This window comes from Protopterus annectens, chromosome 4.part0, assembly GCF_019279795.1.
Source record: "Protopterus annectens isolate FY-2018-M chromosome 4.part0, PAN1.0, whole genome shotgun sequence".
In the NCBI taxonomy this organism is placed as follows: domain Eukaryota; kingdom Metazoa; phylum Chordata; order Ceratodontiformes; family Protopteridae; genus Protopterus; species Protopterus annectens.
The window spans coordinates 1,812,984,916-1,813,009,685 of NC_056733.1; the positions used below are offsets into that span (position 1 = coordinate 1,812,984,916).

A 24,770-nucleotide genomic window follows, 5' to 3' on the forward strand; every position below is an offset into this window, starting at 1 on the left:
AGGCTCAGAGACTTTCTTTTATTGCCTCAGCACAGGCCCCTGGCTATCCCCCCTGTGCTTGATATTGTTGATGATGTTTTCTCTGAATCCAGTCTGTCTCCTGATTCTTTACCCCCTGCACCAGTCAAGCCAGACAGGTACTACAGGGTCCCTGACAATCATAAATTTCTTTATAAAAACCCAGCTGCTGACCCAGAAAAAATTTCTCAGGGTCCCAAAGGGGTTAAGGCTTCCACTGCAAAAAAACATGTCCCCTCTGATAGGGATTCTAGAGCTCTGGATAGATGGGGGGAAAAGTTTACACTTAAGGGCTTTAAACTGCCAGTTTCACATGCTTAAATATCAACAGTACCTCATGTCTTTGTTAAAACAGAAAATGCTTACAAACTTAGAAAGTCCTGACAATAAGGAAATGCAGTATTTATTGCATGCAGCTGAACAAGTGGGAAAGCATACTCTGCAATGTGGTTTTGATTCATTAGAAGCTTCTTGTAGAGCCGCAGTTACAGGCTCCGTCATTCGAAGGCATGCTTGGTTGAAAGAACAAAGTTTACCTGAACATGTTAAAGTAAAATTATTGGATGCTCCACTACAGCATGATACTTTGTTTGGTGTTAAGGCAGAAGAGGAGTTAAAGAAAATGGAGGATAAAGCAAAATCAATGCAGACAGTAAAGGATTTCTTACAGGTTCAACCACCTAGGTTTAGCAGAAACTGGCCTTCAAAAAATTGGTCCTTTCCGGTGTCAGACAGGCCACAAAGAGGCAGATACAGACGTCTAAGAGGCAGATTTCAGCGCTAAGACTCCTACAGACCTAAACAATGGGGTGCTTCAGCCCCCAAAGGAGAAGACAAATCACAACCTTATAGGAAACAGTCCCAATGACGTCCCTCTACAAATGCCAAGAACTTACCTTTTGGCAGCACCCTTAGGGGGAAAGCTAGAACTTTTCTCACAAAATTGACACATAATCACCCAGGACAAATGGGTACTGAATATTGTTACTCAGGGTTACAGGTTCCACTTTCACACCCTTCCAAAAGCAAAAGGTATGCCGGACCTGGCACAAAAGCAAATTGCTGCTCTCATGGACATGGGAGCTATTCAAAGAGTACCACAGCAAGAACAGGGACAAGGATTTTACTCAAGACTTTTCCTGGTACCCAGAAAGGACAAAGTCTGGAGACCAATACTGGACTTATCAATCCTAAATACTTTCCTGGATGTTCCAAAATTCAAAATGTTAACACTGCAGCAACTTCTACCCATGCTGGGCAAGAAGGCTTGGCTAGTTACTTTGGACCTCAAGGAGGCATACCTGCATGTCCCAATCAGACATTCTTGCAGAAGATACCTCAGATTCATGGCAGGCTCAATGCATTACCAATTCTCTGCACTGCCCTTTGGCTTATCTACTGTGCCCAGGGTCTTCACAAAATGCCTGGCACCAGTAATTGCATATTGCAGACAAAGAGGAATTCAAATATATCCGTACTTGGACGACTGCCTTATTCAAGCAGAGAGCAAGGACATTCTACTAAAACATCTGGTGTTTGTAAAAAGATTACTAATTTGCTTAGGGTACACAATAAATGAAAAGAAATCAAAACTAGTTCCCTCTCAAGAGATAATATTCCTGGGTGCAAGCTTAAATACACCTGCCCAGATGGCTTATCTCACGCCAGACAAGCAAAGGCAACTGACTTATTACTTTCAAATAATGGCAACAAAGACCCAGCTCCCTGCAAGAAGAATTCTGCAGGCCCTGAGCTTCATGGCATCCTGCATTCTACTAATTCCATATGCAAGACTGCATATGAGGAAACTACAATGGTATCTAAAAAGTGTTTGAACTCAACATTGCCACAGCCTGGAAACAATAATAACTCTTAATTCCCTACCTACAACAGGAGTTTCGATGGTGGTCCCGGGCCTGTCACCACAACAAGGGACAGCCTTTCACCTTACCCACAGCCAGGCAAACAATAACAACGGATGCATCGGATTATGCCTGGGGGGCACAAATGGCAGGAAAATGTATTCAGGGCACGTGGCCCAAGGAACAAATGCATCTTCACATCAATCAAAAAGAGATGCTAGCTGTACAGAATGCCCTGACAGCCTTCAAGGATCTACTACATCCAGGACAACTATTATTAAAGACGGACAATACCACAGTTATGTGGTACATAAACAAGCAAGGGTGCACACATTCCTACCCCCTCTGCAGGCAAGCCATGACTTTGTGGAACACAGCACTGACCTATCAAGTACATCTGCAGGCACAATTCTTGCCAGGAATGAAAAATACACTGGCAGACGAACTAAGCAGAAATCTCATGGATCCTCATGAATGGAAACTAAATCCACAGGTCTTCAGCATGATAACAAGGAAATGGGGACGCCCAGACATAGATCTTTTTGCCTCCCCTCACAACTACCAACTACAGAAATTCTGCACAAGAACTTATCACTCACACGCATGGAAAGTGGATGCTCTATCATTCAGCTGTAAAACCCTGACAATTTATGCCTTCCCTCCACTGCCTCTTCTTCCCAAGGTGCTCCTAAAAGTCAGACAAGAGAAGCCAAAAATGATCCTGATTGCCCCGGACTGGCCACGCCAGCACTGGTACCCAATCCTAAAGAGCTTGTCTCAAGGCCCAGCCTGGCCTTTACCTCAAATTCCTCATCTTCTAACTCAACAAAACAATCAGATTCTGCACAGTCAACTCAGAACCTTAAATCTGGCTGCATGGCAGATAATATAGCCACTCAGACCACACCTCTCTCTAAAGCTGTTATGGATGTCGTTTTAGAGGAGGCCCAGCACTAGGAAATCTTATACAGAAAAATGGAAGAGATTCTGTGCTTGGAACCAGGCACAAGGACTCAAACCACTTGTTCCAAATATTCCTCAGATTTTACAATACCTAACTGAGATGCTGGACAAAGGCCTATCTTTCTCATCTATTAAGATCCATGCCTCTGCCATTTCAGCTCATTACAATACGGAACCTCCTATTTTTTCACATCCACTACTAAGACAGTACCTCAGAGGAGCAAAAAACATAAGACCCCAAAGGAGAGCACCAATACCTACTTGGGACCTCAATTTTGTTTTAGAAAAGCTCACACTGCCTCCTTATGAGCCAGCCAACACAGCTGATATAAAATTCTTATCATGGAAAACTGCTCTGCTCTTAGCAATAACTTCAGCAAGAAGAGTCTCAGAGTTACAGGCATTAATGGCAGTGGAACCTTTCATCATTTTTCATCAGGACAGGGTCTCTCTAAGGACAAACCCAACATTTATGCCAAAGGTGGTTTCCAGTGTGGCTCTTAACCAAACCATTAATTTGCCAACTTTCTATCCATATCCTCAGAATAAAGGAGAGAGACTTCTGCACGCTTTGGACATACACAGACGGCTACGATTCTACTTGGACAAAACAAAAGCTTTCAGAAAAACTGAGCAACTGTTTGTAGCTTATGCTGCAGGATCACAAGGAAAGCCTATCTCAAAGCAGATGATTTCAAAATGGATATGACACTGCATTCACTTCTGCTATGCACAACATGGCAAATCAGTGCCTAAGAGCATTAGGCCACATTCTACCAGAGCAGCAGCCACTTCAGCAGCCTTTCTCAGAGGAGTACCAACCAAAGACATTTTAGAAGCTGCGACCTGGAGTTCAGTGCACACTTTCACCAAGCACTACCACTTACCTCTCTACTCTAAATCCAGAGCAGTTCTTGCCACTGCAGTTCTGCAGGGCCTGGTAGCCTCTCCTAATCCTATTTAGGACCAGCCACCCAACCTCAGCTTTGGGAGTCAACCCAAGTGTAATGACTGCAACAGTGAAACACGATGAACATAGTACAGTTGTGTACCTACCATAAATGTAGATGTTCGAGTGTATTCACTGTTGCAGTCCAGGTTACCCTCCCACCATCCCCCTTTTCATTGCTGGGATTTTTCTGTACTTCTCAACCTTATACAACCTATGTGGTGTATTTGCTTATAGATGAAGGAAATGTTTATTTTAGTACATGCATGCTTTTTGGCATAATTTTTTTCAGCCTTCCTATTTGGGGGCACCTGACATCTGGGGCAAGAAAAACTGAAGAAAATGGCATCAGTTGCATCTTTTATACCCCTGGCACACTGACGTCAGGGAAGAGGCGACAGACCTAGACTTTGGAACTCTGGCCAACTGCGGGTAGCCTGCCAGCAGGATAACCCAAGTGTAATGACTGCAACAGTGAATACACTCGAACATCTACATTTATGGTAGGTACACAACTGTACTATATGTGCCCTCTCAATTAACAACTCCTGCTGTGGAATACCAGTTGCTTATTTGTGCTGTCATAAAATTAATACAGTCTGTTCCTTCCAGCTTCTCTGATACAGCAGAATATCTCAGGTTTTCCCTGAGTGCTCTGATCTCTAATTTTGTTATTTTTTAAACATCTCTTCTTGAGCAGTCTTATTCAACCAGCCTTTTCTTTATTATGACCTCTGATTTTTACAGTTTTATTACCTCTTCTGAATATCTGTTTAAAGCTTTTCCATTTTTTTTCAGTCTTTTGTTATTTTGACAAAAACATAAACCAGTAAGGACACCACTACGGCTGCTGTTTCCAGTATAAAAAACTTTACTAGTGCACAGAACCATGAACACTTTCACAAACTTGCTTCATCAGGTGTAATAAAAGTGCACTCTAAAATTCACACCATTTAAATACCTTCTAAAGTCACATGACATCATACAATTAACAAAATTAAAGAAAAACTACACAAAAAAATAAATGTAAAACCACAACAAAATACACTGTAGTAAATAACAACAAAAACATTTATATTAAATAAAATAAAACTCACCTGATGAAGCAAGTTTGTGAAAGTGCTCGTGGTTCTGTGCACTAGTAAAGTTTTTTATACTGGAAACCGCAGCCGTAGTGGTGTCTTTATTGGTTTATGTTTTTGTGTATTTTGATTTTTTGGACACACTTACTGGGTTTCTGGTGGTAGTGTTTTCGTCTTTATATTTTTTATTTTGAGTTGATGTACTCCTTCAGTATTTTGTTTATTTTAATCCGCTCTGAGTAGATTTGACTTATTTTTCCCCTAAGTTTCTAGAAGTCGTGTATTACACCACAGTTGGAGCTTGCATTGAACAGCTGCAGAATTCTTCTCGGTCAGTGTTTTTTCTTCATCTTTTGTTGTTGATTTTCTTTCAGGTTCTCTGAATTTCTATTTTGCTGGTATCCAGGCAGTGCACTTACTAGCCAGTTACTGAAACTTACCCAAAAAAATGAGTTCACTGGCTCTCATCTGGGTTTCTGTTTTCACACTGGGAGAGTTGAAATTAAGCTGTTACCCAATGTGCAGTCATCTTGGAAGTCCCTTTGTCCACAGTTCTTGAGCAGAGAAGTTGAGAGAGATGCTCCTTGCTACATCCAGTATGTAGGCTGGTTAAAAAGGGGGCAACATTTGTAATTAGGGGGAGGACATATTGAATATGAAGGAAGTATAATTGTGAATCATGTAGCATAATTTATTTGGCCCTTTGCCAATGTTGTACATGTTTTTACGGTGGCAATACAGATTAGTGCTTTAGGGAGCATCGAACATCAGCATAGTATAAAAAAAATAAGATGAATAAAGACCTAGCTAAACATGTAACAGAAAATGAGGGAAATTTTTTGTAGATATGTGGACATTGATGGTATTGAACAAGAACAAAGGGGCGGCCCATTTTTTGTTTTGGAACAAAAAATAATTAGTTTGGCAGTCATTTTTGAATGCTAATGCTTGGCCTAGGTTAAATGAATATTGTACTGTCAACTGTATTTTAAGATTGAATGCCCTTCCTAAGATATCTATGCATATTTATTGTGTGTGATTTTTAAATTTATATTTTTTATGTATATCTTTTTATATATTTGTAATTAATGTTTATCAGAGTTGGAAAGGTAAATTATGTATGGAACTATGATAGGAATTTGTCTGTACCTTTTATGTCTTTTGTATCTTTAATGGAAGGGTTGGATAAGTCATGTGACTTAATGGAGGGGTTTTTAAATACAGGATGTTGGGTGTTTTTAATTGTCTGATGAAGTCTAATGTTAATGGATGAAAGTGCTTATCAATGTATGATTAATAAAAAAAATTGTATGTTATTACTGATTTCGTACCTTTCCCGGCTTGCTAGTTGTTTTAGTTTTAGTAGTTTGTGTTCACATCTAGTATGTACTCTGTCTGCCAGGTTTTGGGTTGGGAGGTACAGTGGGTGCTTGTAATGTGTCCTACTCATATCATCTTCCTCTGTCATAGCCACTACATTCCTTTGTTGTTCTGGTTGAGTCATATTGTGTTATGACTGAGAATTGACTTCTGCAATGTCTTAATCAGGTGTCTGGATGAACACCTTGCAAGCAATCTTTACAACTGGTCTTCTGTCTCCTTGGTCAGACATTAACCTTGGTGAACTAACTGATGTTCTTTATGTTTCACTGTTGCAGTAATTATATTTGGATTATCCCTGCCAAGGTAGCCCTCGGCCGGCCCGAATACCAGAGGCTTAGTATTTTTGCGGCTATTGCTGTTGCTCCAGGACTCACGTCAGGTCGTCAGTAGTATAAAGTAAGGCAGCCAACGCCATTACATCAGTCTTCCTTGCCATGGAGCCCAAAGCAGAATCATTTTGCACGAGTGTCGGTTGGCTGCTACCTAAGTTTCGTCTACCGATTTGAAGCTGAAGTCTTCTAAAGCTAAGTACCCTGTTGGGGATCCTTTTTTCTTGCACTAACTGATGTCAGAAAAAGTTAACAATTGTCTCGCCTGTGGAAAGCAAATACCACAACGAGACTTTTATTCTTACTGTGTCACTTGTTTAGGCCCAGACCACGACATACCCCACTGTCGCTTCTGTGCTTTGTTCAACGCCAGAACTATCTGTCGTCAGGCCCTTATTGTAGTTAAATATTTTTGCTTACAGTCCTCAAACTCCAATATGGCTTCAGTAAGCCATCCGACAGCAGATTTTCTGAAAAAACGTAAAGATAAAGACAGAGACAGATTGCACACGTCCAAACCTACCGACAACACTTCCGTTAAGCTAGTCGTCAGTTCTCTGGTCCTCAGTGAGGCACTTTTGCAGCCCCTGATGTCTGCTTCTGTGAATTCGCAGGCCATTACTGAAACCCTTTCGGAGTCCGGTATGCTGCAAAACTCTTCTTCAACTAAGGATCCTGCAGTCGTCTCTGCCTTGGATGGGTCCGGAGCTGCTGAGCAGGCACCGGCTTCTGAGGAAGTCCTTCGCACTACCGATTCTCGACACAAACCGACGTCTTCTTTCACGACTACCATTCTTTCGAAAACTACCGAGTTTCTTAGGCCCAGGGAACGAAACACACCCAAGAAACTAACAACCCAATCTCAGGCACCTGCTTCTTTGCCTCAGTCTTAAATGCTTAAAATGGTGGAAGACCTTATCATGCCGATCAGGGGAAGCCAAGCTACCCCCTCCAAAAGGAAAAGAGATCTGTCCCCTGTAGTTTTGTTTGAACAAGAGTCAGATGACTCTGATGCATCTGACTATGAAGACATACAACCCCTCTCTGCTTATGAGGATTCTGATACAGAGGATTCTATCCATTCCGCCTCTCCCCAGAGGATTTTTCCTTTGGGGAAACCCTTCATACTTTAAGGGAGCATTTCCAATGGGAGAGTCAGGACTACCCTCAGTCTAAAAAGAGACTCAAGGAATTCTTAGATCTTCCACAGCACAGACCCTTGGCCACCCTCCCTGTTTTGGATGTTGTTGAGGATGTTTTCCTGGAATCCAGCTTGACTCCTGACACTCCCCCTCCTGCACCCAGAAAACCAGACAGGTACTATAGAGTCCCTGACTCACACAAATTTCCTTTTAAAAATCCTACTGCCGACCTGACTTAATTTCTCAGGGGCCTAAAGGGATTAAAGCAACCTCTGCTAAGAATCCCACCCCCTCAGATAGGGATTCCCGAGCACTAGACAGATGGGGTAAAAAAGTATGCACCTCAGCTACTCTTGCTATCAGGGCACTAAATTGTCAGTTCCATATGCTAAAATTTCAGCAACATACCCTGGTACTCCTCAAACAAAAATGTCTTTCTTTCCTGTTTGTATAGAATCTAAAGAGTTACAAGAGTTAATGCATTCTGCAAGTCAAGTAACTAAACACACCTTGCACTGTGGTTTTGATGCCCTAGAAGCTATTTGCAGGGCAGCAGTCACCAGATCTGTCATTAGAAGGCATGCATGGCTTAAGGAACAGCCCTTTCCAGACCATGTCAAATCTAAATTGCTGAATGCTCCCTTGCACAAAGACAACTTATTTGGCACTAAGGCAGAAGAGGTCTTAAAAAAGATGGAAGAAAAAGCAAAATCTATGCAGACAGTTAAGGATTTCTTACAGGCCCAGCCACCCAGGTTCAGCAGGCATTGTCCCACCAAGCACTGGTCCTTTTCTACTCCCACTAAGCCAGCCCAGCCCAGACCCCCCCCCCCCCAGACAGCAGATAACTCAAGAGTAATGACTGCAACAGTGAATACACTCGAACATCTAAATTTATGGTAGGTACACAACTGTACTTTCTCTACGCTTCCTTTTGGCTTATCTACTGCTCCCAGAGTTGTCAAAAAAAGTTTTGCCCCAGCCATTGCCTTTTGCAGACAAAGGAATATCCAGATTTACCCATACTTAGATGACTGTCTAATTCAGGCGGACAGCCAGGAAAAACTGCTCAAGCACCTGGCCTTTGTAAAGTCCCTACTAACCTCAACTAGCCACCAAACCCCAGGTATCTGCAAGGAAGATCCTGCAAGCTCTGGGGTTCATGGCATCTTGCATACTACTCATTCCATATGCCAGACTGCATATGAGGAAACTTCAGTGGTACCTAAAAAGCCTTTGGTGTCAACACTCTCAATACCTGGAGTCTCTTATACCTATAATTCCTTGCCTCAGAAAAGATTTTCTTTGATGGGCAACAGCATGCTCCCACAAGAAGGGACTACCTTTCTCACCACCTCCCGCCGCCCAGACCCTGACCACAGATGCATCAGACTATGCCTGGGGTGCACACCTAGACGGCAGCTGCATACAGGGCCAGTGGAGCCCACAGCAAATCCCACTGCACATCATCCAGAAAGAGATGATGACTGTCCAGCACACCTTGATAGTTTTCAAGCCCCTTCTCTCCCCAGAGGCTCTCCTGATCAAAACAGACAACACCACTGTAAAGTGGTATACAAACAAGCAGGGAAGGACTCACTCCTACTCTGTATACAGGCTGGCCATGACCCTTTGGCACATAGCCTTTGCCATGCAACTGCACCTGTTAGCACAATTCCTTCCAGGTTCTCTCAACTCTCTGGCAGACCAATTAAGCAGAAATCTTCTGTACCCACACAAGTGGCAGCTCAACAGAAGGACCTTCACCCTAATAACTCAGAAATGGGGCACCCCAAAGGTCGACCTCTTTGGCTCCCACACCAACCATCAGCTCAGCAAATTATGCACCAAGGAGCATCACTGCATGGCTTGGAAAGTGGATGCCCTGTCCTTCCCCTGGGTCAATCTATCGCTCTATCCCTTTCCTCCACTACTTCTCGTCCCAGGGTACTGCTCAAAATAAAGGAGGAAAAACCAAGGACAATTCTTATAGCTCCATACTGGCCTCACCAGCACTGGTACCCCTTACTGTGCAGCCTGTCCCCACTACCACCATGGCATTTTCCTCAGATTCCAAACCTCCTGACCCAGAAGGAAGGGGAATTCATGCATCACCAAGTGCAGACACTCAGTTTAGCAGCTTGGCTTATTCCCTAACCCCCGATCAGTCTGCCAACCTCAGTAAAAAGCTTCTAGATGTTATATGTGAGGCCAGATGCCCTAGCACTAAAAAGTCTTATGCTGACAAATGGAAAAGGTTCTGCACCTGGATTCAGGCTAAGGAAGCCAATACGGCACAGCCCTCCCTCCCTCTCATCCTGGATTACTTAGCTGACCTACTACACAGTGGCCTCTCTTTTTCCTCTATTAAAATTCATGCGTCTGTTATCTCTGCTCTTTTTCCCACTGAGCAGCCCCTTTTCTCACACCCCTTCATCAAACAGTTCCTAAGAGGGGCTAGCAACTTGAGGCCACCCAGAAGAGCACCAATCCCAGCTTGGGACCTTAACTTTGTGTTGGAAAAGCTCACCCTGACCTCCTTTGAATCATCTTCTTCTGCATAGCTAAAATTTCTCTCCTGGAAGACAGCTTTCCTTCTGGCCATCACTTCAGCAGGAAGAGTCTCCGAGTTGCAAGCACTCATGGCTGTGGAACCCTTCATCATCTTCCATGCTGACAGGGTATCCCTCAGGACTAACCCATCCTTCATACCCAAGGTGGTGTCCAGTGTGGCTCTCAGCCAATCCATTCATTTGCCCACCATTTTTCCTAATCCCCAGAACAAGGGTGAAAGGATCCTGCACTCTCTAGATTTGTACAGACAGCTCATGTTCTGTCCAGACAGAGCTAAAGCCTTCAGAAAGTCTGAACAATTGCTGTATAGCTTTGCTACAGGGGCAGAAGGCAAAGCCATTTCCAAACAAACCATTTCCAAATGGATAGCACACTGCATCCATTTCTGCTACAAACAACACAGAAAGCCTCCCCCCAGGGGGTCAGGACTCACTCCACCAGAGCAGCCTCCACCTCTGCAGCTTTCCTCAGAGGAGTCTCCACCAGGGACATCCTGGAGGCTGCCACCTGGACATCTGTTCACACTTTTACCAAACATTACCACCTGCCTCTCTTCTCCAAGTCAAGGACAGGGTTTGCCTCTGCAGTCTTGCAGGGCATCCTAGCAAGCACCTACTTTTCTTGACTGCCTCCACTTATTTCCTCAGCTTTGAGAATCAACCCAAATGTGATGACTGCAACAGTGAAACACAAAGAACATAGTACAGTTGTGTACACTTACCATAAATGTAGATGTTCAAGTGTATTCACTGTTGCAGTCCTGGTTTCCCTCCCTCCATCCCTCTTTTTTCTTCTCTTTCCTTACAGGGGACATATTGGTATTTACATTCTACTGATGGGGTTCTTCCACCAGAACCAGGCTCCTACTTGGGGGCTCCTGACAGGTTAGGGTAAAAAAAACTGATGTAATGGTGTCGTCTGCCTTACTTTATACTACTGACGACCTGACAGTCCTGGAGCGACAGCAACCGATGCAGAAATAATAAGCCTCTGGTATTCGGGCCGGCCAAGGGCTACCCCTGGCAGATGTGATGACTGCAACAGTGAATACACTCAAACATCTACATTTATGATAAGTGTACACCAGCTGTACTTTCAGTGTTTCAGCATCTCCTGAAGAATTACCATTTCATGTCCTTGGGATTAGGAGCCATCACTGCCTTGTTTTCTTTATCTGATTTAAACTTCACCCTGCATTATGCTATGAAGAATTACTTAGGATTCCCTCTGCATGGTTCAAATCTTCCACCCAGACTACTTTCTGCCACAACTGAACTTGCCACTTCTGCCCGTTCACTGCCTGATATCAATGCCTGTTTCTTTAACTCTGATCTGATGTCTGTAAAGGTTTCGTGACTGTGAAAGAGATAAAAGTCAAGGAATATTCAAACCTCCATGCCTTCATTTCTGATCCCTTGCAGCAAGAAGAATGGTTTAATAGCCAGTCTTTGGCTGCAAAGAAGTGGAGTTTGCAAATTACCTTGTTTTTTTTGTGAATTCTGATGTTTCTTGCCCACCATATGGATTCTGTCAGTTGCCCAGTCCATGGAGGTGGGGACATAAGCTGGCAGTAAAAGCTTATTCTGGAAAAAAATGCACAGATCCTAGCTGCCAATATTTGTATTAATGCTGGACAGCGTTATGATTCCATTTCTAATTTTTCTTTATCCTTAGCCTTTTTCACTCTGGCTATTTCAGTGTTCATTTGTTTAATACCATCCTCATGCCTAAACAGTAGATTCTGATCCACCTTGGATTCCAGAAGGGATATTCCTACTTGCTGATTCCCTAGCAAGCCTTGCAGCCCCTTGTATCTCGGGTGAGTCAGATTCCAGCATTTTAGCATATTTTCCTTAACTTCTCTATTACTGAGCTCTATTATTTACATGTTTGAGGATTATACCATGTTTTCTATTTCTCCACTTTATTCATTTCAATTTAAACTTGCATCTGCTAGGAAGTAGAGACCAAGCAAGAACTCAAGATATATCATCTGTTTAGGCTCCCTAACTAATCTCTTTGTCACCAGTGTCTTTAAAAAGTTAACATGAAAGGAAAGGGTTACTCTTTGTTGTATCTCCCAGCAGACTGTAATCTTGTCGAAGAAAAAAAATGATAAAAATACCCAAGGTGAGATGTTCCCTGCTCATAAATTTGACTGCAGTGCTTACTGTGTACTCCCAGATCTTTTGCTCCTTCGGTTTGTCAAGTTTGTGTCTTGCAGGCACTCCAGACAGTGTAGCTTTATTTATACAAATGTAGCCTCCCTGAGTCCCAATCCCATATACTGTAGAATAATTCTGTCAAGGGTCTGCCTCCTACTTCTAAGATTTTGTGGTTTCTATCAATCCACTAAGAGAAGGTTGTATATTCTATGGTGTAGGGGGATGAAGCACTGACTGTGACCTAGATTACCTCAGTTTGAGTAGTAGCCAAGGCACTAGAGGAGCTATCCAGGGAGAGTGGAAGTGAGTGGCTAGTGTGGGCTTTTCCCATTGCTGGTAGGCAGATGCTCCACTCATTTGGCATACCGATTCTTATGGTGAAGTAGAAGCATACAGAATATGGAATGGAGAAGCTTACTTAGCTCTGCTATTCTGTGATAAGCAGCCCCACTCTGCAGGTATATACAGGTATGTGCATGTCCCCAATGAATGAAGGCATTGCAGGCCGTAGTGCAAAGCATCACTCTTAGCAGCCACCTCAGTGCAGGGACTTAGAATGTAAGCAGCAAACACTGATAGCTTCCTGGATGGTGGTTTCCTTCAATCTGCATTCACTCCGTGAGGAGGGCTGATGGCTGGAGGAAGCGGAGATACAAAGGTATTAAAAATAAGAATTAGTAAAAGGCTGTACTTGGCTCAGTGGCAGGAAAGCACACCTGTAATAAAATAAATACTCTGAGGTTTATTTTACATTGATACAATGCATACACTTGCAAGAACTCTTTATAGACTACCTCCTTCCTCGCAAGGCACCAGCTAGTGCACAGATCTTGAACAGCTCTATTGAGGACATAATGTAAACAGTGATCAGCTATTACATAAATTCACACCCAAATAGTATATTTAGCTTTTGCAAATTACTCAGTCCCTGGAGAACACATTTATCCGTGTACAAATGGTCAGCAGTTGTTTTGTGGTGAATGCTGATGTTGCACTAACTTGCCATGCAAGTGCTCATTTTTGCCTATTCACTTGACTCGTACAGCTTTTCTTGCCAAGTAGCATGTAGGTCTCTTCTGCTGTCTGGAGTCAAAGATGATGCCTCTTTTGAAGAAAGGAAATCAATACACAATCTAGGAGGATTTTAGAGGAAGAGAATATTGTAATATCTGGATGCCATATATTACTGTACAGACCTGGCTTTCCAGGGAATGGTTTTCATTTGTAGCTTCCTTCTCACTATCTCTGCTATGACTGGTTGAAGTGTTATATTTTCATGTGATATTAATGCTTTTGTTTAGAAGTTGACCAGTAGCACCATGTTGTTGCTGTTACGTTTGTCATGTATGTTGTGTATTTTACATTATTATTTTCTTTCTTAGGATCCTCATGGTGATGGGGAGAGGGATGAAGAGGAAGATGCTGCCAGTGAGGCAGCTAGCTACGATGAGCATGACGAGCATGATGAACATGATGACCACGATGAACATGAAGAACATAAAGAGGAGGATCCAGGCGAGCTTTCCATGTCAGAGACTGAGAATGAACCTGCAGCCAGTGAAAGTGAGGATGGTTACAGTGTCCATAATGTGCCTGTGCCATCACACATGCTGGGAGACTCCATTCCCAGTAGCCCTGCCTCTTCGCAATTGTAAGTATCTAATGTATAAGGAATTGTTCAACATGTATGACTTCTAATTAGAAACGTGAGCTGTGAATTGTTGTGATTTCTGTAAGTTTCGCTGCTCACCTAGGAAGGTGAGCTTGATGTACATGTTCTTTTCTTTGCTGGTTGTGAAGATAAATCACCTCAGTTAACACCTCAGAACCACGTAATGATGTTAATAAAGTACACTGAAATTTTCAACTAAATAATTAGGAGGAAAAAAATCTGTGCATCTGTATGTATCAGTTTTGTTTATTTATGAGAACACAGTCTTTTGTTAAACTGTGACACAGTAGTTTTTTTCACCTGAATTGAGGACACATGGGGGTGGGAGGGTGCAGACCACTGTCAGATACTGATATGAGTTTTTAATGGACATGAAAGATTGACTAGGTGGTGCACAGGATCAGTGCATAGACAAGACAGCACAGAACAGCATCTGTCGTCACCTGCACAGATCAACACTCACAGAGACTGGCAGTACTAGTATGTAAGCACAAACATTTAAGTATAGTTTTGTTTACACCAAAGGGGTTCAACATGGCCCAGAGAGGGAGATGTTTGTCTTAAGGATGTGTACTCCAATCTTGATTCATCCCATATTAAGATTACAATACCAGGCAGCCATCTGACCATCTGGCATGACATTCAAGTTTTCACATATCCCACCACTGGGTGGCCCCCTTCTTCTGTGAACACAAGACAAAAATGTAATGGGGAGATAATTTCCAAGCATGTCCAGTGGGTACCATTCATGGTGACGCCAGAGCTTGATGATAACTACCCTTTCTTTACTACATAACATTATATTGCATTGTGTTGTCTCTTGATCATTTCTGTATTTTGGAGGTCTTTGAAGGTCACAAGCAAGTGTACTATTGGCTGACAGACTTTAAAAGAGTATTAGTTTCAGTGTTTTCTTTGCCGTAGACCTTCACACAGTTTGTATTAATTTATGTGATCTTTAACAAGAAAGCTGTTTTATGCCACATGTGTACATACTTAATTTTCCTGGATTTCTAAAATCTTTTAGTTTGTCAACAAGCCTCCACCTCTGAATCAGAAGAGGAGGCATGTCATATGTTTGCATCCAGAAACTCCAGGTGATCAAAAGAAAGTACTCAAAAAAGGGCTGTGAAAATTTCTGAATGCAGAGTCCTTTGGAATCTTTATGACCCTGTCATTCCTTTTAGGGTCCGAGGACATCAGTCCTGTAGAAATACCTTCTGTCACCCGACAGTTCTGTTGCTACATCTTAGGCTTTTGATGCTACTTCAGAGGATGACAGCAAGGTACAGGTGTCTTTAATTTCCCAGGCCTCTCAGGATTTTGATGTTGCATCACAGCTGGACCCTGATTCCCAGGTGCCTGCAGTTGGAAGCTAGCTGCATGCACAGCTAAAAGCCTCTCTCCTACATCTGGCTTTACCTGTCTTATTTGTGCTTTAACTCTTGGGTCCTGCTGAACAGATTTACCTACCTTATTTTTGCCCGAACTCTTGATCCCTCCTGAAGAAATTTCTCATTTTTGGAACATTTATTTATTTTATTTAAACTTGCTTACCAGGATAGAACACTGATCAGTGACAAATTATTGGCTAAGCCTTGATTGCATCATAATGTAACAAGACAGTGTACAGCTTACAGTTAACAATGGTTTATATTTATGGTTTAGTATTGTATATGCAATCATAACAGTAGTAATGCGGGAATGACGAGACCAGGAAATCTCAGGCCAAGAATATCAAAGACCATAGAAGTGAACAGCCAGACTTGCTCCTCTTCTGGACCCACATTAACATTTGTTTCTGTGTCTCTATAGGTCGAGAGGTTCACTGTTTGACATTGTTCACTGCTATAGTCCTCAATGTTCTCAGCCTGTGATCTTCTGGTCACATTATTCCCGGATTAAACATTGTTAAGAACGCAAATACAATAGTAAACCATATTTATGAGTAAACACAGAAAATCTGACAAACACTATATACAGAGAAGATCTAACAAACCAAGTATATGTTTATTTACTTTAGTGGAATAGACAAGGGAGACTGAAGTTAAAATAGAAGGAGTAAAAATGGTGGAGATACGGCAATATTAGCCAGGTTATGAAAGCGAAGAGAGACCAGTAAGATATAAGAGAGGACTAGATTATGTATAGTGGTTTTAGAGCTGTAATGGTATAATAAGCTAAATCACAGTTTAGGATGAGCAAGTTAATCATAACCCAAAACATCCTGCATCTCCTCAGTTACACCAAATAGGCCTGATTATTGCTGTGTCTGTCTTCCTGACACGCCTTGTCGCCTCCAGCTTTGATTATGGGTGGCTCACAGAAGATTACATGGTTGATTTGGTAAGGTATTATGGTGGTGCTGTGAATTTCAGGGACGGCTGTCCTTATTGAAAATGATAGTATCCTCACCAGAGCTCTCCTGCAACTTGGAACTGCGTGGTTATTATATGTTTGCTGGTGAGTTGCTCTCTTCATGCCCCTCGCTTGATGACGATGTAGTCTCTAGGGAAACACTGAATTGAATTTGATACAAGGACATTCTACTGGGGAGTGAAACTCTTTTTACATATCTCAAGTAGTACCTGATACTGCTGGAAGTAGAGGAGCCCAAGCCTGTGGCCGTTCCTAATGTAATAGAGGCATTTGACAATCCTTTTAAGGCCTCATTGGAGCTCAGCTATCCCTATGTCTATGAAACTGACAACATCCACTGGATCAGAAAGAATTTTAAATACTTGTAGAAAAAAAAAAACAGTGGTCAAGACACTTCCATTACCTCTTTGGATGTAGCCAGAGGTTTGAAGCTGCTGACAGCCAGTAATACCTTGCTAAGTTGTAAGGGAAGACATATTCTGGACAAATTCAGAAAGAAAGTTATACTCTTTTGGTTAGAGCAGAGGATTAAGATTATGAGCTGTTAACAATCTGCTTCCTATAGTCCAGGGTGTGGTTTGCTCAGCCTCTCTTTGCTTGCTGTGTAACTCTGAACCAGTCACTTAACTAGACAGTGCTCTGGGGCATTTGGGACATTGGGCTAACCTCCTCAGTGGTCTCCTGCACTGCATGAATAGTAACTGTCTATGAAGCCATTAACACTTAACCAGCCTTGGTATTAGAACATTTAACTACAGAATGCACAATCTCCTCTGCCAGTGAAAATTGTAAAACAGGTGGAAGAAGTGCAAAGATGTTAAAGATGCAGCTCTAAAACAGCATCTAACAAAATTATCACGGACAATTTTAAGAACAAGGAGCTCACTGCTAAATGCATCTATAATGCCTTTAAGTCCAAGTTAGAAAGATGGCCTTAGGCACAGTGTATGACTAAAGATACGCCTCTTTCTGATAATGTCATAGGACAATTATTGAATGCTTCTTTGACAAGCAATTACTTTTTAGACCTCCATCCCAAGAAGTGTTTGAGAGACTAGAAAAAAAAAAACAGGTCAAAATTTACTAGTAATTAAACAGCTCTTTCCCTTTCCCATGCTAAGGTCACTGTTTTACTGTAAGCAGTCCTGCACCTGATAGTTTGCACAAATAAATGGAGTTTTAAAAGGCTATTGGCAAGGCAGTGGGGTCAAGTTGCACAATTCACAAGGCACGCAGGGTCCATGGTCCTCTGCTAACTTGAGGTTGTCTTCATTCTGATTGCATTTCTCATTCCTTTTTTCCTTTCTGCACCAGTTAGGAGGCAAGGTCTTGATGTGAAAACATTCAAGCTGACTACAGACCACTAGGTAATGGAGCTGATATGCTTAGGTTACAGTTTTGTCCTTCATATGGGTGCTTCTTCTTCTTCTCGGCTAGCAGAACCATTCTTAAAAGACATTCTGTTGTCAGCGTGCATAGAAAAAGCCTTCTTCACAAAAAAATAATTGATTGTTTTTAATGCCAATGAAAGATGGTCCTTGGAGACCAGTCTTGAACCTTTTAACACTGACCAAAGTTCTGTTGGTCAGAAATTTCAGAATGCTGTCTTTTCAGTCTCTTTTTCCCCTTCTTTCAGGGACCGTTACGATCATTGTAAACAGGAAGAATGTTTAAAAAATGCCGGAAAAACTAGTGTTTCTTTGGTTTCTAATGGGCTTTAAGCATTCAGTTAATCTTTTTGCTCTTTGGCTTATCCACTGATTCCAGATTCTTAACACTATTATCTAAACATTTCAGACTGGATGAAAGTACACAAAATTAGACGACTGTCTGATCCTAGCAAAGTCCTAAGAGCAACTGGAGAATTAATTTCTGTTCAGCAGACTGGGGATGTACTGCAGCCTCCAGAAATGCAGTATGCCTCCTCACAAACTAGTATTTCTTGTGGAGACATTCTCAGCACCAGGGGTAAGGTCTGTCACAGAGGAAAAAGTGACAGTGTTGACCAAAGTTTTCTCACAAGTGTGACCCTTCTTTGATGACAAGAACCATCCTAAATCTCCTGTTCTACATATCCTCAGTTCTCATGGTTCTTTTGCTGAAACTGTACTGAAATTCTTCATTGGTATCTGCTTCTCTTAGGCAGAGTGAGCCTTGATATCTCTCTAATTTACAGGAAGTTCATGTTGTGGACCTGTAAGGTAAAAGCCAGCCCAGGATGCTAAATAAACACTTAAGCATTAAAATGATGTTAGCCATTATTTGTGTGCTTCAGATATTCAAGGCAGTAGTATGTCTGGTATTCTTTAATCTGGTCACAGACAACACCAAAGTTGTATGGTACATAAGCAAACAAGGTATCTGCCCTAACTGAGCATGCTACTAATGAATGACAGCCTCGCTACTGGCCACAAAAAAGAGTGTCTTGCTGTAAACCCACTGCATTCTATCAGCAGTTGAGCAGTTGAGCATGTCAGCACCCATTCTTTGTATGTGATAGCTGGATCCAAGAATATTCCTCAGACTAACAAAAGCCTAGTGGACAGCCCATTAACAGAGATGGTTGCCACTCCAAGAAAGTGCTCCACAAATAAATTTTCTACTTAGGGTTTCTACACAGGGCAATCTTAGCAGTAGATGCATTCTATGTAATGGAACAGGTACCTCCTTTATGCTCCCCCCATTGTTGAAAGTAATTCAGAAGAGCCAGGTTGATTCTTATCACCTTTGTCTGACTGAGGCAGTCTCATTTCTACATTCTCAAAGAACTGAACAGAGAAAGCCTCAACATCCCTCTTCCCTGCCATGCAGTCTGCTGTCACAGCATTTTGACTTGACATATCTGTACGTTGCTACATGGAAGATAGAACCTGTTTCACAATGGGAATCTTTTCCTCCAGATGTCCAATGGGTCCTGAAAGAAGCCAATAAACTAATTGCTAGGAAATCATACCTAGCCAAGTGGGCCAGTTACTCAACCTGGTGTAAAGTCAAGGGCATCTGACCAAGTAAAGCCATACAGTTGCAAGCCATTATCTGTCCGTATGCCTCTTTTGAAAAGGGACTTTGTTACGCATCATTTAAGATGCATATTTCTGCCATCTGTGCTTGTTTACTTTTGACCACTTTGCTGACAGTAAAGTGATTTCTGAGGGGCATCCTGCATGAGAGGTCACAGAGGAAACAAGTGGCTCCAATATGGGACCTGTGTTTTGTACTAGAAGATCTGACCCTGCCTACTGTCAAGATAGCATTCTCTTTCTGCAAAGTTTCTTTAACGAGCAAAATATATGTTTGGTAGTTAGCACCTTATATAGGAAGTTGCAAATGGTGCTCTTCAAAGCATCGCACGTAATTTTCCACAAAGAAGGCATGGCCCTTAGGTTCATTCTGTCATTTTTGCCTAAGCTGGTTCCAGAAGTGTCCCTTAACCAAATCATCCATTTACCAACTTTGTTTACTTTTTAATGTCGTGAAGTCCCAAGGGATCAGGATGGCTAGAGTCTTGAAGCAGTCAACCAATTTCACAAGAAATTTACTCGGAACTCGAGGACGACTTTCTATCATATGGATACAGCACCCAGTTCATCAGCAACATACTGGACCCCATCAAAGAGACCAAGCTGAATAATTCAAACTTCCCCATGGACAGAGAAAAAAACTGGGCAAGAAGGAAACACAAATTATCAATAAAAGAGGTTTCAATGACACACTTCTATTCCACAGATTGCAGCAAAATCATTAAAACAATCAAAGACAATTGGGTTATATTGAGCAGTAAGCCTTCTGTCAGTGAAGCGATCCCTAAAAAACCCAACTTTAATCAGAAGAAACAAAAATATTAAGGATTTTGTGGAACAAACAAACTATACCCCATCTACAGAGAAACTCAAGGGTACGTTCTGCTGTGGTTCCCCCCACTGCTTCAGCTGCCTCTTTATGAGTGGCAAAACAGAATTTCTTTGCCCGTGCTGGAGGGATAGATTCCTGTCCCAGAGACTTCCCAGACTCTGGAACAGACTACCTATCTATGTCAAACAGAGCTCCTCGTTAGCACTCTTCAAGAAGAATCTTGATGATTAAATGGGAAATGGGAAATTCACCCCGGGGATCACTTCTGTGGCTCTGCTCGACAGGGGCATAGGAAAATAATTTTCTTGGGTGGCAAAAGCCAGGGTACATTTTTTGGCTAGGCTTGTATGGGCCCTAGGGCCAATAGCCTAGTACCTACCTATGAACCTATAACACCAAAAAGATGTACAAGAGCAAGGAAGATAGCAATTACACAGCAAAAGGTGTAGTATATCAGGCACAATGCTCAAAATGCCCTTGTTTCTATGTTGGGAAGACCATCAATAAACTGAAAACACGCATAGCCAGGCATTTGATTGATATCAAGCAAAAAAAAAAAAAAAAAAAAAACACCTTAATGCAGTAGCTAAACACTGCCTGAATTTCCCCTGTCACGACATTTTCAGCTTTCACATCCTCAACAGGCTAGAGACTTCGGGACCTTCATGCCTTCAAGGGAATTATAATGATCGACTTTAGAAGAAGGAATTAAGAGTGGCAAATAAGACCTGAAGCAGTGGTACCCCCCCGGCCTCAGTACACAACTCTCCATCACCAGTGTTCTTAACCTATGAAGGATTCACCACCATGCTTATTACTAAACGCTCAAGCCACTTCCTTTTTGGACACAGATAATTTCCAGGACCACAGTACCCTCTGTGCGGCGCTCAAATTATTTCAGTCAGTCATCTGCATTTGACTTTGTAAATTTCTATTTAACTTGTCTCAACAGATGTAAAACTGTACATCTGATCTGACTCAATATGGGTAAAAGCGTTGGTCTTTATTATGAAGTACAACCCCCCTCCTGTATCTATAACTGCATGCTATCTGAACAAGATGATACCACCACTGTTAATCTAGCTGCATTTTTCCAGTTGTTGTTGCTGTTAGTTGTTACTTATCCTGGAAATACTATGTTAGTCAACATCTTCACAATCTAAAGTTAGATCTAACGAAACAGTGACAAAAGCACTGGCCCAGTGTTATCCAGTTGGACAGTTGGACAACAACTTTATTTTCGTGCATGAACTATGTATGAATTTTTGCTCGAATTGGTCTACAAGGTTTCAAAAGTTATTATTTACAGAAACCAGCCAGCCATACGAACAATCATAAAGTAATGTTTTTGCACATATTAGAGGTCTAATTGTTTAGCTGCAGCTAGTTGTTTGTTAATTGCTAAGCAAAGTGCTTTTTACTCTTGACTTGGGACATGACTGGGGAATTACTCTCTCTTCCACTTTTCCCTCTCCTTATTTGTGCACTTTTTATTTGTATATCTTTGCTTAGTTTTAGAATATTATGAGATTTTCACAATGTTTCTTTATCCATCATTGTAGGGTTACCATTTCTCCTTAACATTTGCGATGGTAAGGTCACTCCTTATACTAGTTCACTGTGCTTTGGTTGTTTTCCGATTACTTATCTTTATTTTTTTGGCTGCTTTTCCCATTATGTGGATTTATCTTGTTTTATTTTTTAAATCTTTTTTCTACTAATAATGTTTAACTGGGAATGATAAGAGCTGGCCTTCCCGCTCCATTCTGTGGCCAATAAGCCGAGTTTTGTTAGCACATTCAGTCCAATGGCCTCATAGGTAAACTCAAGTCCCTATTCGTATTCCCCCTCCCCTTATCCCTACAAAGATTCTTTCTCTTGGCCACTCAATGTGATGTCCTGTCTCGCCACTATTCTTATCAGGTTGGGTTCTGAACCGATCCTCGGTTCCGACTCGGCCATTTACAAAAGATCAAGGTCTTCAAGTAGCTCGTGGCTTACACCCCATCCCATGATGCATTAGGAAATTCACCAGATCTCGTTTGCCGCTAAACAAATTGGGTGCTTCAACTGGCTGTGGCCAAGTGTTTTTTCATAAGTAATTTATTTCTTCATAGTAAAATAGTATTTCTCTTCTATTTGGTTTAACAGCATAGTTTTTTTCTTTTTCTTAGCATAACAAACTTTGTAGACTGTTTGTTTCCATTGTTGTTTATCTGTGGCCGTCATTTATATTAAGGCCTAAATTCCCCTTTCGTCACTATCCCAGCTTTTGTGTGCGATATAGTATGTCTTGAGCAGTAAGTTTTGATACTTAGTTTAAATTACTGGGTTCTGTCAACCCGGTTTATAGAGTGTGTTAGTAGTTAAGTAGAGTGTTGGTTTTGCTATTTTGTTTTTTTTTTTTTTTGCTATCCAACCATTAACATTAGCCGAGTGTGCTGTGTGTTATAGATGTATAGAAATATATATATATATATATATATATATATATATATATGTGTGTGTGTGTGTGCATTTTCCCTTATTTAAACAAAAAGAGAGAAAGAATTGTATTTTTTCTAGTGTTCTATTTATCCCATTTGAGTTAGAGGCCTTTTTTCCATTTTAAATATATTATTGTGGTGTGCTGTGTTCAATAGTATTCTTTAACCTGCAAGCTAGCTCGTTTTAGTTGAAGAGTTGCTCAGCCCATTTGAGTTAGAGGGCCTTTTCCATTTATTTTTCCCTATTTAAATATATTATTGTGGTGTGCAGTGTTTAATATCTACAGTGTGGTGTGAATTCTGCAGTGTCTAAGCAATCAAAAGATACCAAACCCTCTGGGTTTAAAAAGTGCACCCAGAAAATGTCTATTGCAGATGGACATACAGTGTGTGTGTACTGCCTTGGAGCAGTACACTTGCAAGAGTCTTGCTCTATTTGTCATTCATTCAGTTCTAGGGTTCTTCTTGAAAGAAAGAGAAAACTGATTTTAAAAGGATTGTTATAAACTTCCTTTTCTGAGGTCCTAGAAGAAGGTCAGAGCCACAAAAAATAGACCTCTTCCCCTTCACACAAATCTGACAGATCTGGCAAAATATCTTCTTCAATGTCTTTGGATCAGTCTGAACTTTTCAAAAAATGCCAAAGATTTCTGCTTTGGAATTGAAATCTGTCGGGCCAGAGAAACCATCTACCTCAGCTCCACCTGTATCAGAACCATTGGTATTTCAGGTTCGGAGCCAATCCTCAGTACTGGAACTGGTTTCTCCGACCCTAAGATCTCCAATCTTACAGGCTGCAAGATCCCTTGTTCCCTCCTCTTGATCCTCCAGGAGCTTTTCTGATGACTATGTGAATCGCGTGGTGCGGAGACCTTTGAGGACACCTGTGCAAGCCAAACTGTATCAGAGCCAACCCATGGCGTTTCGGAACCCAATCGACCTGCCTTGTTACTGTCGATTCCTCCTCTGACTCAACTCTGGGTTTCGGAGCTGGAATGCATGGAGCTGATAGTAGAGGAATCTTCAGAATCTTCGGCCGTGACTACTCCTCCGACTTCCTCGGTGCTGTCTGAACTTGAGGAATCTATGAGCCGACGCTCTCCAGTTGGGTCCGGGGAGGACAGTCGGATTGGATGTTTGTCGGATCTGAACTTGTGTCTCGGGGCTTCGGCATGAGTGAGCTCAGCTCCTACATCGGCTTCGGAGCCAACCCCTTTGGTGCCGAGGATGTCTTCTGGTTCTTCGGTGCCAGGAGCTTCCTCAGATCATGGGCAGGGGGCCTTTGAGGCAATGAGGAGAGCATTGTCCCCACTGGCACCTCCACTCCAGATCAATTCATTTCTCCCCCAAAGGCATCAGTGTTCGTCTCAGCACAATGTCATCCACACAGACATGGAGACCCACGGCCTCAGGACACCCCATCAGGTGAGCCCCTCTCTTCCTAAACCTCTCCAGGATACTCTTCTGAAGAGGTACCTCAGAAGAGATTATGCAAGAGGAAGCATTTTGACTCCCCAGTAAGCCTGTGAGGATGTCTCCTTTGCAGACATCCTAGAAATACTTAAGCAGAGAGGTGGCTGGAAGCCCATCAACCCTTCTGAAGATGAGTCTGTTTACCTGAAAGCCTTTGGGTCTCGTCCTTCAGCCACTTGGGTGTCTTTACCTGTTGACGAACTTATGGACCTAGTTTTTCGAAAGGCGTGGGAGACTCCAGATTCAGTGGAGCCCGTCCCTCGGAGAATAAATATATCGCATCCCCCAAGGATACAGCCTTTCTTAAAAAAGGTGTCCCAATAGATGCTATGGTGGTGGAGGTGGCCACAAAAACAGAACTGTCTGAGACATCCTCGTCTGTTCATCCTCCAAACAAAGAGTCTTGGATGATGGAGAGGTATGGAAAGTGCACCTTTTCTT

General features: G+C 42.1%; 1 protein-coding gene across 11 annotated transcripts in view; it reads left to right on the forward strand.

Annotated features, from left to right (window-relative positions):
• The window catches only part of BRD8 (bromodomain containing 8), a 1,923,539-nt gene that overhangs the window by 1,418,643 nt on the left and 480,126 nt on the right, over window positions 1–24,770 (forward strand). For all 11 annotated transcript variants that reach the window (XM_044069501.1, XM_044069500.1, XM_044069496.1 and 8 more), the window contains one exon: window positions 13,850–14,118. In XM_044069501.1, coding sequence (XP_043925436.1) covers window positions 13,850–14,118 — 269 coding nt within the window. The remainder of the gene's footprint in view (window positions 1–13,849; window positions 14,119–24,770) is intronic.